At 41.9% G+C, this 16,960-nt stretch overlaps 1 protein-coding gene across 10 annotated transcripts in view; it reads right to left on the bottom strand.

Moving 5' to 3' along the window:
- Positions 1–16,960, bottom strand: part of ATP10D (ATPase phospholipid transporting 10D (putative)) — a 77,340-nt gene that overhangs the window by 52,499 nt on the left and 7,881 nt on the right. For 4 of the 10 annotated variants that reach the window (XR_004971614.1, XM_036332948.1, XM_036333026.1 and 1 more), the window contains exon 1: positions 16,517–16,545. The exons of 4 other annotated variants lie outside the window; for them this stretch is intronic. Coding sequence is in view for 3 of the 6 variants with exons in the window: in XM_036332948.1 (XP_036188841.1) it covers positions 16,517–16,530 (14 nt within the window). In the remaining 3 variants the exon portion in view is untranslated. Of the gene's footprint in view, positions 1–12,369; positions 12,435–13,665; positions 13,739–16,516; positions 16,546–16,960 lie in introns of those variants that run through there. 2 more of the 10 variants (XM_036333010.1, XM_036332999.1) reach the window with 2 other exon arrangements.

Raw genomic sequence — 16,960 nt, 5'->3', positions numbered from 1 at the left:
CAGCCAAGTTCTGAGTCCATGTTCTCTTGCTAGGTTCTCCAGGTTCTCCAGCCAGGTTCTGTAGCCATGTTCCCTCGCTAGGTTCTCCAGCCAGGTTCTGTCCAGGTTCTCCAGCCAGGTTCAGTCACCAGGTTCTATTCAGGTTCTTTTGCCAATTTCTGTAGTCAGGTTCAGTCCAGGATCTTTTGCCATGTTCTCTCCAGCGAAGTTCTTCTGTCTCTAGGTTCTGTCTTCTTCGTTCTGAGTTCTGTGTTCTGTGTTCTAAGTTCTGTGTCTTGCTGTCTTGTTACATCTGTATTTATACCAGTTGATTCAATCCTATCAATCTCTATTACAAAGGTTAGGGCGTTTCTTATCTCCATTCCAGGGAGTAAAGATTATGTAGCTTAAGCATGATTGTTCATAGTTAAAGTGATTAATTACCTGCCTCGCACTTAGTTGAGGAGTTTTATTCCCTCCCTAACTTCAGGGGAAAATCCCTACCTGGGGAAACAACCTTTCTCAGAGAGGAGACCTTGGTTAAAACACATAGTGCCAAGGTGAGCAAACATTAAGAACAGTATGCCATATATGCCAGGTCCTTTGAAACAGCAAGGATGGACCGGCTCCCGGCATGCATTGACCACCAGGGGGCAGCTCCTGCATTGAGCATCTGCCCCCTGGTGGTCAGTGTTCATCATAGCGACCAGTCATTAGCCGTTCAGTCAATTTGCATATTAGCCTTTTATTATATAGGATATTTTTATTGATTTCAGAGAGGAAGGGAGAGGGGGAGAGAGAGAGACAGAAACATCAACAATGAGAGAGAATCATTGATTGGCTGCCTCCTAAACACCCCCCACTGGAGATCAAAATTTAACTCTTATATAATCTCTTCCTTATTTCCAAGTTTTTCTTATTTTCCAAGAATTCAGCCCTGCCTGGAATGTAAGCTCATTAATTGGGGGCAGGGAGAGAAAGTTAGCATTATTAAGAGTACACTATATTCCAAGCACTTTGCAAAGCACTTTACATGCATCGTCTTACTTAATATTAACATCAATCTGATAACACAGCTATTATTTCTATTTTGCAAAAGAGGAAATGGGCTTACAGAAGTAAAGTAACTTGCTGAAATTCATATGGTTAGTAAGGTTGATTCAAACCAAATCTTTCTAACTCAACAGTTTCTGCTTTTAACTGTCCATGTGTCTCATTTATCTTCACATTCGGAGTAGCTGGCACTTAGTAGATGCCCAATGAAAATTACTTGGGTAGCTAACAAGCATGTCAGCAAATGAGCAATGTGTGGAGGGCAGGGTCTGGGGGCCTTGGTTTCTATCCTTGCTCTATCAGTCCCATTGCATGTACTTATCATCTTGGATTGGAACTCACCTCTGGAGACTCTTATTTAGTAAATCTGTGGGCGTGTTCTGGTCATCTGGACTGTTAACAAGACTCCCCAGACTAATCTGACTCAGATGGCCTACAACTGCACCTAGAGAAAATTGAGGTTATGGGCTAGAAACTATACTAGGCTAGAAATACAGACATGATTCAGTCCTAGATCCTAGATCCCCTTTGGCAGGAGCTCAGGGTCTAGGCGAGGTGACAGGCGTGTAAATACATAAATGCAACCAGAGGTGCAGAATAGTGTTCAAGGCACTGATGTAGTTTGGGCAAATTCTTTAAGCGTGCTTCCTTCCTAAACTACAACTAAGTTTAAACCATGTCTATTGATTCTTTTCTCTAAAGTGTTATATTAATCAGGAATTAATAGTTTCCCCCTAAGAACATGAAAATTGTATCCAGCTTTCATGGATCTGAAATCATAAGTCATTACCTAGCAGCATTAGAAGATCTGGCCCAATTATATTCTAGTAGTTAGTGAATCCACGTTTTTAACAATCCATTCTTGTTAATACACTTGCTTACGATACATTCGTCTTTAAGCAATCCAAGAGATTAATTAGATAGAATTACTTCATCACTGCATTTATACACAAGTTAAATTACAAATAATAATTTTCTAAAATCCCATCAAATCTTTAAAAGTTATATGATCTAAAGCAAAATATTAAAAAAATAAATAAGAGCAGAAAGTTACTTTTAATGGGAAAAATGCAATAGCTTCCAAGTGTGTGTATTTGGATATTGGACCCACAATACAGGATAGGCAAAAGTAAGTTTACAGTTGTGAGTCTGCAAAACAGAGTTTATTATTGTATTATTATTATTTATTATTATATTATTTTCCATATGAACAACTGTAAACCTACTTTTGCCCCACACTGTACATAGCCTCTATTATTCATGAGAGAAAATATCCTTAAAGTCAGTCTTACCAGTTTTATACTAATACTAGAGGCCCAGTGCACAAAAATTTGTGCACTCGGGGGTAGGGGGTCCCTCAGCCCAGCCTGTACCCTTTCACAGTCTGGGACCCCTCGGGGGTGACCACTTTCTGGCTTAGGCCTGCTCCCGGGGGAGTGGGCCTAAGATGGCAATCAGACATCCCTCTGGCAGCCCGGCAGCCCTCAGGGGATGTCCACTTGCCAGCGGGGAGCAGATCTAAGCTGCAGTCAGACATCCTTAGCGCTGCTGAGGAGGCAGGAGAGGTTCCCACCACCACTGCTGTACTGGCAGCCATCAGCCTGGCTTGTGGCTGAGCAGAGCTCCCCCCTGTGAGGGCGCACTGACCACCAGAGGGCAGCTCCTGCATTGAGCGTCTGCCCCCTGGTGGTCAGTGTGTGTCATAGTGACCAGTCATTCCCAGTCTTTCTGCTGTTAGGGTCAGTTTGCATATTACCCTTTTACTATATAGGATAGAGGCCTCGTGCATGGGTGGGGGCCAGCTGGTTTGCCCTAAAGGGTGTCCCGGATCAGGGTGGGGGTCCTGCTTGGGTGCCTGGCCAGCCTGGGTGAGGGGCTGATGGCTGTTTTCAGCTGGTCACACCCCCTTCAGGTTGGGGGTCCCCACTTGGGTGCCTGTCCAGTCTGGGTGAGGGGCTGAGGGCCGTTTTCAGGCTGGCAGGTGACTGAAGCTCCCAGCCTCTTTTTTTTTTTCTTTTTTATTCTGGAATTTATTTACCTTCTATAGCTGTCACTAGAGCTGAGAGCCGGCTCCAGCTCTGAGGCCGTGGCTGGCTGGAAGCAGGTATCTGGGGTTTGTTTAGCTTCTATAATTGCAACATTGTTGCTTCCGGAGCTCAGAGCTGGGCCACAGCAGGCGGGGAACCTTGGCTTCCTCCATCACTGGAGCAAGCAAGCCTCATGTTCGCTTCAGCTGCTTGGCTGCCGGCCGCCATCTTTGTTGGCAGTTAATTTGCATATCCTGCTGATTAGCCAATGGGAAGCATAGTGGAGGTATGGTTAATTACCATGTTTGTCTATTATTAGATAGGATTGAAAAAAAGACAATAGTTCTACCTTATCAAATTCTGTCCTCTGGCGTTTGCTCTCTAAAATATCTGTTCAGAGACAGCTAAATCTATAAACACTGACTGGCCAAAACAATGCTCAACATCTTTTCAACATAATGTTTTTAAGGTGTTCCTCTGAAGTGACTTGAAAAGCCTGTTTTTTCACGTAAGTTAAAAAAAAAATAGCTTCTTCACCTAGATTAGTGGATATTTGGTCCTGCCCAAAACATCCATGGAGACATTTGGTCCATGCCAAAGGTTCTTGAAATTTGGTCTCATCAGAAATATCTAGAAGCATATTTGGTCCAGGCCAAATGGTCCTTGATATTTGATCCTGTCCAAAATGTCCACACTGCCCTTACTGGTTTGGCTCAGTGGACAGAGCGTTAGCCTGCGGACTGAAGGGTCCCAGGTTCGATTCCCGTCAAGGGCATGTACCTTGGTTGTGGACACATCCCCAGTAGGGAATGTGCAGGAGGCAGTTTCTCTCTCATCGATGCTTCTAACTCTCTATCCCTCTCCCTTCCTCTCTGTAAAAAATCAATTAAATAAATGTCCACACTTAGAAGACATCCCTGGGTTCAAATAGCTCATACCACTTACTTCTACTTTTGGTTTTCAGAATTAATACATACAAAATACTATTATGGATCAAGGGCCTTTTGACATGGACCAAATGCCTCAGTGGGTGGTTTTGACAAGACCAAATGTCCTATAAGGCTTAACCTCCAATGCAGCTTGAGTTATTAAGGTAGTTCATTAGCGCATTCATAAATCTCTTCCAGAACTACCTCGTGCTTTATCAATGAACCAATAAGAATGTGAAACACTTAATATAAGCACTCAGTGCTTTTCATGCATTTCACCTCATGCACAGTAGGTGGCCATTATGACAAACCTCAAAGTTTTAGAAGGGTGAAATCAGTACAATTTATATAATTTCTGGAAACTTTAAAAGAGAAGTTTTTACTTGTAATTACAGCAGGTCCTCCAATAACATTTAGTTCAATTGTTATAATGTTGATGAAATGCCATAGGAACTTAACTCTTGTTTATATGAATTAGCCTGTGGTAAAAGTGGTTTTGTTAATGCATCTTTTTGCTTAAAGTCATAGAACTATTGTATATTTAGCATTAAGTGAGCACTTTGTAAATTCATATTAAGACAGAGGAGGGTGTATTCCTCTATTGTTCACAATCTCATACAACAATCTAGATTCTACCTAGATTTTTAAATTTCAGGATACAATTTCTTGAGAATGAAAAGTTAGAAATATTTTTAAAAATATGAGACATAGGTGATGTTAACTTCTGGTAATTCGTGGTGTATTTAACTAACAACCTCACACTAGAAAAAAAAATACTCACTGGTTTACAAAAACAATCAACTTTTCACTCCACATACATACTCAAGAACCTTCTTTTTTCCCATTCACTTCGTTCCAAAGAGACAAATCTATGACTGGAAGACATTTTATTGCCCAAGTTTCCTTCGGTCTGCTTTCCTGTCTACCTTTTCAATGTCTTTACACTTATATTAGGTGCTTTATCTACTGGTATTTTACCTTCTCCTTCCCCCTGGCTCACTGCCCTCCTCAGCATCCGCCCTCAGCCATCGAGTCTCTGTCCTACTCTCCAAAGCCAGGTGGCTTGTCGTCCTGTAACGACTCTCCCTCCCTTCATCACTGCTACTCTTTTCCTAATAAGCGATGATCGGATCAAGGGACTGATCTACACAAGAGAGAAAAGGTGCTAGTGCTTTCAAGGAATAGAAGAAAAAAAGACTAGGAGTGCAGGTAACTAGCATGTGGAAAACATCCTTTCAAGGTTCCAGCTTAGAATTTAAACCATCTTACATTAAGCAGGAATGACCAAGGATCTACTTAGCACTCCAGCTCAGTGCTTTCAAAATTTGGTAACTGCCAGCCAGTGGGAAATACATTCTATGATATTCTATGGTGAACCTGGAACATAGACATAGACATACATACATATATAGCTGAAAAAAAAGCCTAGAAAACATTTTTTTACCCTTATTACTTGCAATGCATGCATTTTCTATTCTACAGTAACTCTTTCAGCCTCTCTCTCTCTGTCTCTCTCTCATTTTAATATCGGTCAAGATGCACTGAATTGGTTTCAAGATTCACTAATATGCTGCTATTCACACTCTCGAAAGACACTATTACATGTGGCTCCACAATGGATAAAAGGCACTAAAAGACAGCAGTTGGACTAGAAGGCTCAGGGAAGACAACACTTTACTTACCGTATCTCCCAGAGTAGGAGCCTATAGCCTTTTACTCTTTCCCCACATGCCCCAGCAAAGTAAAAAGTATATTAGTACTTAGAGAAGGTTCTATTATTAACAACATTTCACACAGGTATTCAGGAAAATTTCTTCATGATATGAAAGGAAAGCAAATCAGAGTAAGTCATACCTCATCAAGAATCATGATATTTAAAAGCTCAGACTTTAGAGATTATTTAATCTCAAGGCTACAAACTAGTAAAACTCTACCTAATGATGTATTTTGTACCATGATGTTGGCAAACACATTGTTCTTAATATATTTTTTTAATACAGGACATTTAAAAGTGGAGATAAATTCACATAAAATATTGATAATTAGATTTTCTTAAAAACAACGACAGGATGTTGGACACAAATTTTCACATAGTAACAAACGTCAGAAGCTTTTTCACTGTAGCCCCTGCCCCTAAGCCTGTATTTTCTATTTCACCTATTTTAATTGAGTGGATGAGTACTCTGCTCACCATTCTGAAGAATCAAATTCCCCCTGCTCTATAGACCAAGGCTCAAATGGCAGTTGCATCACTCATTAGATCTCTGACCTATGTAATTAACCTCTGGGCCTCAGCTTGCTAATGAATAAAATAACATAACATTAAGAGTCTTGGGCACACTACAGATGACAATGCTCTAATTCCTGCTCTCCTCTTTGGCTATTTCTCAGGTCATAAATAAGTCAAGGTTTGAAACCCAGTAAATTGGTCTGAGGTCCAAACTTTCAACAGATTGATTTCAAATTAAATGAAGTTGCCCAGGTCTAAGTAAATGCTCAGTTCAGTGTCACTGTTGATACCTGAGAAGTAACCAGTTTTAAGTAGGATACAAATAGAAAACAAATCATAAAAGACAGGCATGACTAACCCTATGCAATAAAAGGCTACTATGCAAATTGTCTCCTCAGGAGTTCAACCAACCAGGAGTTTGACCGCTCGCTATGATGTGTGCAGACCACGAGGGGGCAGCGCAGAACGAAAGGAAGGCCCTGGATGGCAGCTGGCAGCCGGAAGGAAGGCCCCGGCCAGCAGCCAGAAGGCCACGATCAACCCTGATCGCCGGCCAGGCCTACGGTCCCTACCCATGCACAAATTTCATGCACTGGGCTCTAGTCCTATATAATAAAAGGCCAGTGACCATAAGTGTAACAACTGGAATGACCGCTCGACCAGTCACTATGAGGTGGGGGGCTGGCGAGGGGAACCGGCTGGCTGGTGGGGGCAGGACCCGAGGCTGGCAAGGGGAACTGGCTAGTTGGCAGTGGCAGCGGAGCAGGACAAGGGCTGGCGAGGGGAACCAGGAGGCTGGCGGTGGCAGCAGGGCAGGATCCAGGGAGGGGGAGGGGAACCGGCTGGCTGGTGGGGATGACAGGGCAGGACTGAGGACTGGCGAGTGGGCAGAAGATGGGCCTGATCGCAGGCTAGGCCTAAGGATCCTACCTGTGCACAATTTCATGCGCTGGGCCTCTAATAAATATAATAAAACTAGAGGCCCAGTGCATGGATTTGTGCACCAGTGGGGTCCCTCAGCCTGGCCTGTGGGGATTGGGCTGAAACCAGCTCTCCGACATCCCCCGAAGGGTCCAGATTACAAGAGGGTGGTTCTCCGGTGACGCATCCCAGAAATGGGCTTTCTCCTCTCTGGTTCCAGGTGCGTCACCCGAGAACTGCAGCTGCCAAGTCACCACAGCTTGGTAGCTCCTGCTTTGAGCGTCTGCCCCCTGGTGGTCATTGCATGTCATAGCTACCAGTCGGACGGTCGAATGGTCACTTACGCTTTTATATCCTATATAATAAAAGCCCAGCGATTGAACGGCAGAATGACCAGTCGACCAGTCACTATGATGTGCACTGACCACCAGGGGCAGACGCTAAACGTAGGAGCTGCCCCCTGGTGGTCAGTGCGCTACCACAGTGGGAGCACCGCTTGGGTGACCATGATGACCAGCTGCTCCCGCTGCGAACCCTGGGCCAACAGGCAGGAACCCAGGCTGTGATCGTCACTTCCTTGCCCCAGGATCCTCCTCCTCACTCCCTACCACCTCCTCCGGACACCCACAGGCTACATAGTGCTGCTGCTGCCAGACTCGCAGAGCTGACCCTGGAGGCTGGGAGGCAGGTTTGTTGCTGCCATGGGACTGAGGCCTACTCCACCACCTCTCAGTGCTATTGTCCCTGGTCCCAGCCCTGACCAGGTCCTCTGGAGAGGCAAGTGCTCCAGCTCCACGGAAGATGCCGCGCCACAGAGCAGCCACTCAGAGGGCGGGTCCACAGCCGCTCGGCTGACCGGAATGAGCAGCACTCACACAGAGGGCCGATCCCACAGGCCACACCCCCCACCAGTGCACAAATCTCATGCACTGGGCCTCTAGTATATAGATAACCTTCATACCATCTGATCTCATCCTCCACCATCTTCTTCATATTTCATTCCAATTACGTTCATGAACAAACTATATTCCTCTAGTCCTGGGCCCTCTGCTAATTACAGTCTCCTAGGCCCCTCCCCTGGAGATTCTGATTCAGGAGCGTGAATGTGGGGTTTAATTAGTACCCAGACGACATATCTGGGAGGTTGTAAAGCACAGCCTATAACCTGCACCTTTGGAAATGCTGCCCTCTTTTTCCAGAGGGCTGGTCAATCACATCACCACTCACAACAGCCCCTATTCATTTTCCAGTGGTCGGCAAACTCATTAGTCCACAGAGCCAAATATCAACAGTACAAAGACTGAAATTTCTTTTGAGAGCCAAATTTTTTAAACTTAAACTATATAGGTAGGTACATTGTTATTACCTTAAGAAGGTTACTCCTAAGGCTTAGGAAGAGCCATACTCAAGGGGCCAAAGAGCCGCACATGGCTCGTGAGCCGCAGTTTGCCGACCACGGTTCTAGACTGTTTTAGCTTGACCTTGGAGTGGGAGAGATTGAGGATCCACACAGGAGCTACAGTAAGGTACTCCCGGCTCTGCTCCCATTAAAACCTGGGCATGGCTCCATCACAGGCACTTGCTACAGTGTGCTTCAGGTAGCTTCATTCTTCAAGGTCAGGGACCTTCTCTAATTCCTTCCCAGACTCCGGAGAGTCTCATGCTTGGCCAAAGTTAGATGATCAATGACATGTCTATTTAGGATTCAGTACTATCTTTGGCTTCTGGCATCTGCTGGGAGTCTTGGAACATATCTCCAGAAGATAAGGGGGGACTACTGTACTTGTGTTTTCTGAAACTTACTCCTGCTTCTAATGGAAGGAAAGCCACGCTGAGACATGAAAGAGGAAACGAGGTGTTTTTGTTTCCTTTTCCCATACTACCTCTTTAATTGCAGAGTCTGCCAGGCAACCAATTAGCTAAAGATAGCAAAACCCTCTATCAACTGTTCCCATGGGTAAGCAGAGCCACCCAGTAGACAAAAGCTCTAAGGAACATTTTTAAGATTTTTCAAGAATATCATTCATAATTCTAAGATTTAGCCCACTCCACAAGGAGCTGATTTGTCATGGTTTCTGATAATAAACAAATGGTTCCATGCTTTACTTGACCTAATATTATGCCACTGATTGGAACCCTACCTTGAGAATTAACAACAAATTTAAAACACACACACACACACACACACACACACACACACACACGAAGCAAGTTCAATTATCATAACATTGAACCAGAAAGAATGCTTAGGTCTTGATACTCTACTCCCCAGTGAGCTGCTCTCCTTACAGGCAGGGAGATTTAGCATTTCATTAAAAAATAAAATATAGTTTACCTAGGTTTTTATTAAGATCTTCATTCTTAACTTCATTTTAGTTTAAGAGCAATTACTACTGTGTGGAAATTTGAATTACAGCAAAATTCCTGCTGGTTAGTGATGGAAAATACCATTAACGATTAACTCTATGAGAAAGCCTGCATGTTCCTGGGCTGAGCATGACAACCTGATGTTCAATATTACCCAGAAACGCAGTGACAAAGGACACCTGTCTCTGGACCCCTTGCTTTAATTAACTGACATTAGCATTTTGTCTAGAATGTAAAAGTTAATTCATATGACCAAGATCAAGATTCTTAACACAGCCCGGCTGGTGTGGCTCAGTGGTTGAGGTCCAACCTATCAACCAGGTCACTGTTCGATTCCCGGCAGGGCACATGACCAGGTTGTGGGCTCCATCCCCAGTGTGAGGCATGGAGGAGGCAGCCAATCAATGATTCTCTCTCATCATTGATGTTTCTATCTCTCTCCCTCTCCCTTCCTATCTGAAATCAATAATAAAAAAATATTTTTTAAGAAAAGAACCACCAATTACAAACAACCAACTAGGTTTAAAAATATATTCTTAACATACAGGTTTAAACTGGTAGAGAGGGACTGAATATGAGATTAATACAAACCAAATGCTATATACATCCAACTTGCAATACTATTTCACAGTAAGGCAATTATATAGTAGGGGGAAAAAGTTTCATTGCAAGTAATCATTAATCACCATCACAGAAATATCAATTATGTTCTAAAAATATGCATGTGTAAATGTCTTTATAATTGGCACACGAAAATTATAAATCACTTTCACTTATGAATATTGATGGAAAACCTCAATAAAATTTAGCAAATTAAATATAACTCTGGCAATGGGAGTGTGAATTGCTACAATCTATTAGGTATCGCAAAAAAGAAAAAAAAAGGAATAGGAGGAACTTGTTAACTTTTCTTTTTTTGTTACAATGAAATGTATTGAATTATAATTTTTAAAATTTAATTTTCAAGTTTTAAAGGAAGAAGTTTTAATTAATAGCTATGAAACAGTCTAATGCTGCCCTGTGCATTATGTGTGCATGATGCTACATGATCCAATATCCCACTGATTCACAGAAGCTGAACAAAACCTGTAATTAAAGTTCTAAAATCTATAGGCTATCAATTTTAAGACATAAGATCAATTAAAATTAGAAATAAAGAAATACAAGCCAAATGTTGCTAGAAAATAAGTACATATAACACTTTCATAATAATTACTGCTTATAAAATACATTTCACATGCCATTTAATTTAATCTTCACAACATGGTATGAAGTTTTACTTCCTAGTTTCAGAGGAAGAAATAAAAGGTCAAAGAGTATAACTCAAGGCATGCAATATTTGACTCCAAAGTCATGCCTTTCCAACTACACAATTCCATTTATACATAAAATTTCAAATAATCAAATATGATCATTTAAATTAGATTATTTCTAATTCATAACCTACATTTTTATTATAGTCATTTAGAACACCTATATTTTTCTAGAAGATATTAAAAGCTATAATCTATAACAGAGTGCACCTAAATAACAGATATGATGTTCCTTCTTGTGTACAAATGTACTTGAAAGCAGACAGAGCTCAAAACCCTGTTTCCCTCAATGAATGCTTAATGGAAATTTTGTAGCAGGACAGACCATCAAAGGTAAATACGGGATAATGAATTCCCTTAAGCCCAGTTAGTATTTAAACATTGATGAGGTCATCATCAGCCAACACACAACCTGAACTGTACATATATGAGCTCACTTGTCTAAAAGAGAAAAGCATTCTTGCGTGTAGTCGTTTCAAGATGCTCTGTTTGTGGCTGTCAAATTCCCGTATGCATCCGAATGTGCTGAAGCACCCCCCCCCCCCCCCATGCTGCTGACTCAGCAGATCTGGGTGGGGCTCAAGAAGCTGGATTTCTTTCCTTCCCGATGTGGCTGGGTTGTTGGTTGTCAACCTGTGCACCTGGGGTTGCCAGGTTCAATTCCCAGTCAGGGCACATGCTCAGGTTGCGGGCTCAACCCCCCAACTGAGGGCATGTAGGAGGCAGCCAGATGGATGTTTTGCTCTCATATTGATGTTTCTCTTTCTGTTTCCCTCTCCCTTCCCCTCTCTCTAAAGATCAATTTTTAAATATCTTAAAAAAAAAAAAAAAGAATCTGCATTTCTAACAAGTTTCCAGGTTAGTGCTCAAGTTGGTCCTTGGAACATGCTTTGAGAACCCGGCTATGTAAACTTCTTTCAATATGTAAAGTTGAAGTTAAGACTGAAGATTTAGTTAGATGTCACTCATATTATTGGGCAGTCTTTCTTCTTTGAGTGTCTAGACCGAGGCCAGGTACCGATGACGTGACAGCTGATACAAGCAGACCCTCTCATCTAAGGCTAGAATTAACTAATACAGTGAAAGTCTAGTTTATACACAAAAATACCCAGCAATGGCTGATGAGGCCTTCAGGATGGACTCTGCAGATTTAATACAATTACAAATCAGTTTCAGCCAATATTTCCAAAAGTTTGGCAATGGAGAACATTGGGTCCTGGCCTTGACAGACTTGTAACCTTTTTCTCAAACAAGATGAGAAAACTCTAACAAAAATATCAAAGTTCCTATATACCCCAAACCTGGGAAGAAAAAGAATTTACCTATCAGGGTCAATAAAAAGAGAGAGAGAGAGATGTTATAAGATAAGAAACTTTTTCACAGTAGACTTGGGATGTGAAAGCTTTCTTGGCCTATACATCTCTGAAACACAGATAAAACCGAAGCTTGTTCCAATCTGGGTCACACCAGACCTACTTCTCCAGCTCTCTCTATGAGAAGCTGATTCCTTATCTGACAGGTAATAAGCAGTAAGGTGGCAGTAAGATCACCTGAAATCTTTGCTGGTTTCTTATTGCATCAGGTGCCAAGGTGACATGCTGGCACGGCTCCCTTAGTGATTATTTTTGTGCAACCTATAAAAGGAAAAGAAGTGTTTTCCTTCACCCCACACAATCTTTGGAAAAGAAGATAAACAGTCACAGGACGCTCATGGGAAAAGGCCAACTCTAATCAAGCACATAGCCCTTATGCATCTGTAGAAAAGAGTGCCCAAACCAAGCTCACTCAGTCCCAATTCACTCAGCAAACTAGACCTGAGCACCGAACGCTATGGTTGATGCTGGGGACGCAGAACCTAAAGACACAGTTCTGCGTCACAGAAGCAGCCTCTCACTCGGGCCGGGGGAAGACACCCTCCACCGCAATGTGTTTTATCTCACTGCTGACGAAGAGTCAGCTCAGAGCTTTCAAACAGAGCGTGCTTATTTTTAAAGAAGACAGAGGCATACATATGACTGTGGCATCTAGACGCATTGCTTTCTACTGGGAACAGTTTACCTCTTCTTAATGTTGCCAAAATACATTAAATGAAAGAGATTTTTCAATTTTCTTGTGTGAGAATTAAGTATTTATGTGTCCATTCAGACACTGAAAGCTTTATTACCTCTTTTTTCCAACATATCTCAGCTTTTTCTTATAGGGATCATACCTCCAATTGAGTTACCTTTTGCTAATGCTTAGGCTCAAAACTGATTTAAGCTAGCAAAAAGGCAGGGAAAATGTCACAGTGGTATGTTGTCTCTCCGTGTTACTGGAAACTAAAAAAAAACCCACAAAACCTCACCCATACTCACGGTAATCTGCCAATATGTCATAGTCTATTCTTAAAGCTGAAAATTATAAACATATATTATATGTTCTGACATTGGTAATCCTGAATACTCCTAAAATCTACGTTATTGAAATGATAGAATAGCTGTTTTTGAGATTCAGTTATTCAACGGTAATACAATATTATTAATTCAATAAACCTGAGATCATAACAGTATCTACCATTTAAAAAGACATGCAGTATGCATGCATATAAGCATAAGCGATGGACACAGACAACAAGGAGTGAGGGTGAGGGCAAGACTGGGGGGATGAGGGGACAATGGGGGCATAAAGACACATTTGTAATACCTTAATCAATAAAAAATAATATGAAAATAAATAAATTTTAAAAAGACATGCAAAGTCCCGTGCTGGGGATAAATATACATAACTTTAATCTGACCACAATGTACATGTTTTTATCCCCATTTGAGGTTGAAAACATTGAGACTCAGAGTGATTGGGAAACTCACCCAAGTGACACAGCTTGGTCAATGGTTACCGAAGCCTGATCCAAATACCTCCGCTGGAGTGAGAGCCTCCGCAGCCTATAGAAGGCTCTGATATAGGGGAGAAACTTGAGCAATAAGTTGGTAGAAGGCACATAGCTTCTGGCAGCCTCCCAAGGAATGTGAGGGTTAGGAGGAAGAATAGGACTAGTATAAAATATCTGAACTTAAGTCATTCAGGGGGAAAAAATACTGCAAGCATACTTCATTTGAAAAAATAAATTAACAAATTCAAATATTTAATTTTCAAACACTCATTAGATGCATTCATTAGAAAGCTCTTTACGTGTATTTGAAATATGATCCAATATATAATAATAAAATGTACATGTAAATAAATGATCCATTTCAGCCCGACTTCAATATCATCGGGTCTCACGGGGACCTGTAAGCGACTGGCCCACTATCTCTCGCTGCCCCTCCTCCTTGCACAGCCTCATTTCCCCGCTCACACATTTAGAAATGTATCGTCAACACTGTGGTCACTTCCTTGTATTCTCTCCACCCCTTAGGTCCTCTCTCACTTCTTTCTTGGCAAAGCCCTTACCCTAGCTATATTCAAATCAGTTCTATCAAATCCCTATATACTCCATTCCAATACCTATGGGTTGAAAGTGCCTATAGGGAAACACATAATGTGCCTGGTTAGTGTCACTTTAAATTACCGGCCATGAGCTACAAGTTGGCCGCACATGCCAACTGCAATCATATAGGACTTCTAGTCTCTTTACTTTCCCATTTTAACAGGCAACTGTTTCATACCTTCTCCTCTAACTGCGTATCTTCCTCCCAGCTTCCTTCCTGCTGATGATCTTGTTTCTGTTTTACTGAGAAAACTAAGACCATCTAAAGAGAACTTCTACAGGTTTCCTTAAGTGACTATTCTCCAGCTCAGAACTCTTCCCCAAAGTCCAGACTCATCCAACTAGACTCATCCAACTAGACTCATCCAACTAGGCTGCCAACTAGACAGCCTAGCCCAGGTTCTCAACCTTTGGGGGTCGAACGACCCTTTCACAGGGGTCGCCTAAGACCATCGGAAAACACATATATAATTACATATTGTTTTTGTGATTAATCACTATGCTTTAATTATGTTCAATTTGTAACAATGAAAATACATCCTGTATATCAGATATTTACATTACTATTCATAACAGTAGCAAAATTACAGTTATGAAGTAGCAACGAAAATAATTTTATGGTTGGGGGTCACCACAACATGAGGAACTGTATTAAAGGGTCGTGGCATTAGGAAGGTTGAGAACCACTGGCCTAGCCTATCTCCAAATGGAAACATGTGGAACACTGAGCTCCTGGCACTCTCCCCAAAACCTGCTGTCCCCTCCCCCAGATGACCTCTGTCAGCTGATGGCAGCTTCATTCTTCTAGATCTTTAGCCCTAAAGCCTTTGAGTCATCAGAGGGTCCTGTCTTCCCTCAAAATCCATACAGTCAGTCAGCAAATTCTGTTGGCCCTGCCTTTAAAATATATCCAGAATCTCACCACTTGGCATCATTCCCACCATCACTCTCTTCTAATATTATCACCTAGTCCTGTTAAAAACCTAAGTTAGATCCTGATTTTTCCGCAATTCCAAATCTCTAAAGGCTCTCATCTTAGTTATAATTATAGCTGCCAGTGCCTCCCTATCTGCCTCCCCATGTTCTCTCAATACCCCTCTCCTCCTTCACTCCACTCTGCACAGCCTTGTCTCAGCAGTCCCTATTTTCCTCCAGTTTCATTTCTCATAGAACTCATGTCCCTTTCTAATAAGGTATAATTATTTTTGTATTTTAGCTCTGTTTTCTTCTGCTTCCATCAGAGGAGGAATTTATATCTCTTTTGTTCATTGATACGGCGTAGGCCTAAAACAGTATCAGGCATAGACTTTCAATATGTGTTTGTGGAATGAACATATGATTAATGAATAACATAATACCTCTCTTACATGCAGAATATCTGTAATAATCTTAAAAACACTGGCTGTAGAAGTAATATATGCTTAGTTATTTCCTGTTAATTCATTACAGCTTTTATTATGCATGCTAAAGTTATTACAGTTCATATTAAAATCTACAGCATGTCAGCCTAAAATGGCCACTTGCAAGACTGTAATAAGAAGACATAAAAAGGGAACTAGAACAAGACAAATCTGTTTTTAAAAATAGCCAAGGTATGTTAATTTCAAAACTCATAGGAAGGAAGTTCTTCTGAGTAACCTATTTTTTTTCCAGACAGCTTCATTAATTCCTTTCATCCAGGATGGAAAGCATTATAAATGTGTTCTCAATTTTCCTATACTTTATACAGCATTCTAAATGCATTTCCTTCTCTGAGATTTCAGCACCAATGCATTGAGCACCAGTCATTGCAAAGTGCTCTATATAGCGGTGCCTTCATGGTCTTCAGCAGTTGAAGACCTCCTTGTTTTTAATGCTCGTGTCTAATTTTACAGGTTTGTTTGTCCCGTGGCTGCCAAAATATCTGCCTTTCTTAAGACTTAACTCATACTTCCATCTACCTTAGACTCTATAATAATAAAAGCATAATATGCTAATTAGACCAGGCAGCCAAACGACCTTCTGGACATCATTCTGGATGTCCTTTGGGATGAAGCTGTGGTGACGGGGGCCGAGGCAGAGGTGGTTAGGGGAGATCAGGCAAGCAGGCAAGCAGTTAGGGAGGATCAGGCAGGCAGAGGGGTTACGGGCGATCAGGAAGGCAGGCGAGTGGTTAGGGGTGACCAGGCAGGCAGGCAGGTGAGCGGTTAAGAGCCAGTGGTCCCGGATTGTGAGAAGGATGTCTGACTGACCGGCAGTGGGACATCCCCCAAGGAGTCCTGGATTCTGAGAGGGTGCAGGCTGGGCTGAGAGCCCATCCCCTCCCCTTCCATGCACAAATTTCATGCACCAGGCCTCTAGTAATTAATAAACAGAAATAAATGGAATTAATGACCTAACGGTCTTCAGGGAGCAGAATATAGAAACTTAACAAGACATATTTAGTCAAACCTATTTCCACTGTTCAGAGATCTCTTTTCCTCATGCCTGTTTAATAAATAGGTACCAAAAGGCCAATGTGTCAGCCATGCACTTTTCCAGGCACTACAACCAAAATGATGAAGCATCCTATGTAAACTCCATGGTTCTTGTCTCCAAGGAGTCTACAGTCCTATAGAGGGATCAGGCATGAACTTCATGAGATTCCCTCATTACCTGAAATTCTTCAGAGGTTAATCCTCATGAGATAGGCTTTG

This window comes from Myotis myotis, unplaced genomic scaffold (genome assembly GCF_014108235.1).
Source record: "Myotis myotis isolate mMyoMyo1 unplaced genomic scaffold, mMyoMyo1.p scaffold_m19_p_1, whole genome shotgun sequence".
Classification (NCBI taxonomy): domain Eukaryota; kingdom Metazoa; phylum Chordata; class Mammalia; order Chiroptera; family Vespertilionidae; genus Myotis; species Myotis myotis.
This window is presented reverse-complemented; position numbering and strand designations above follow the sequence as displayed.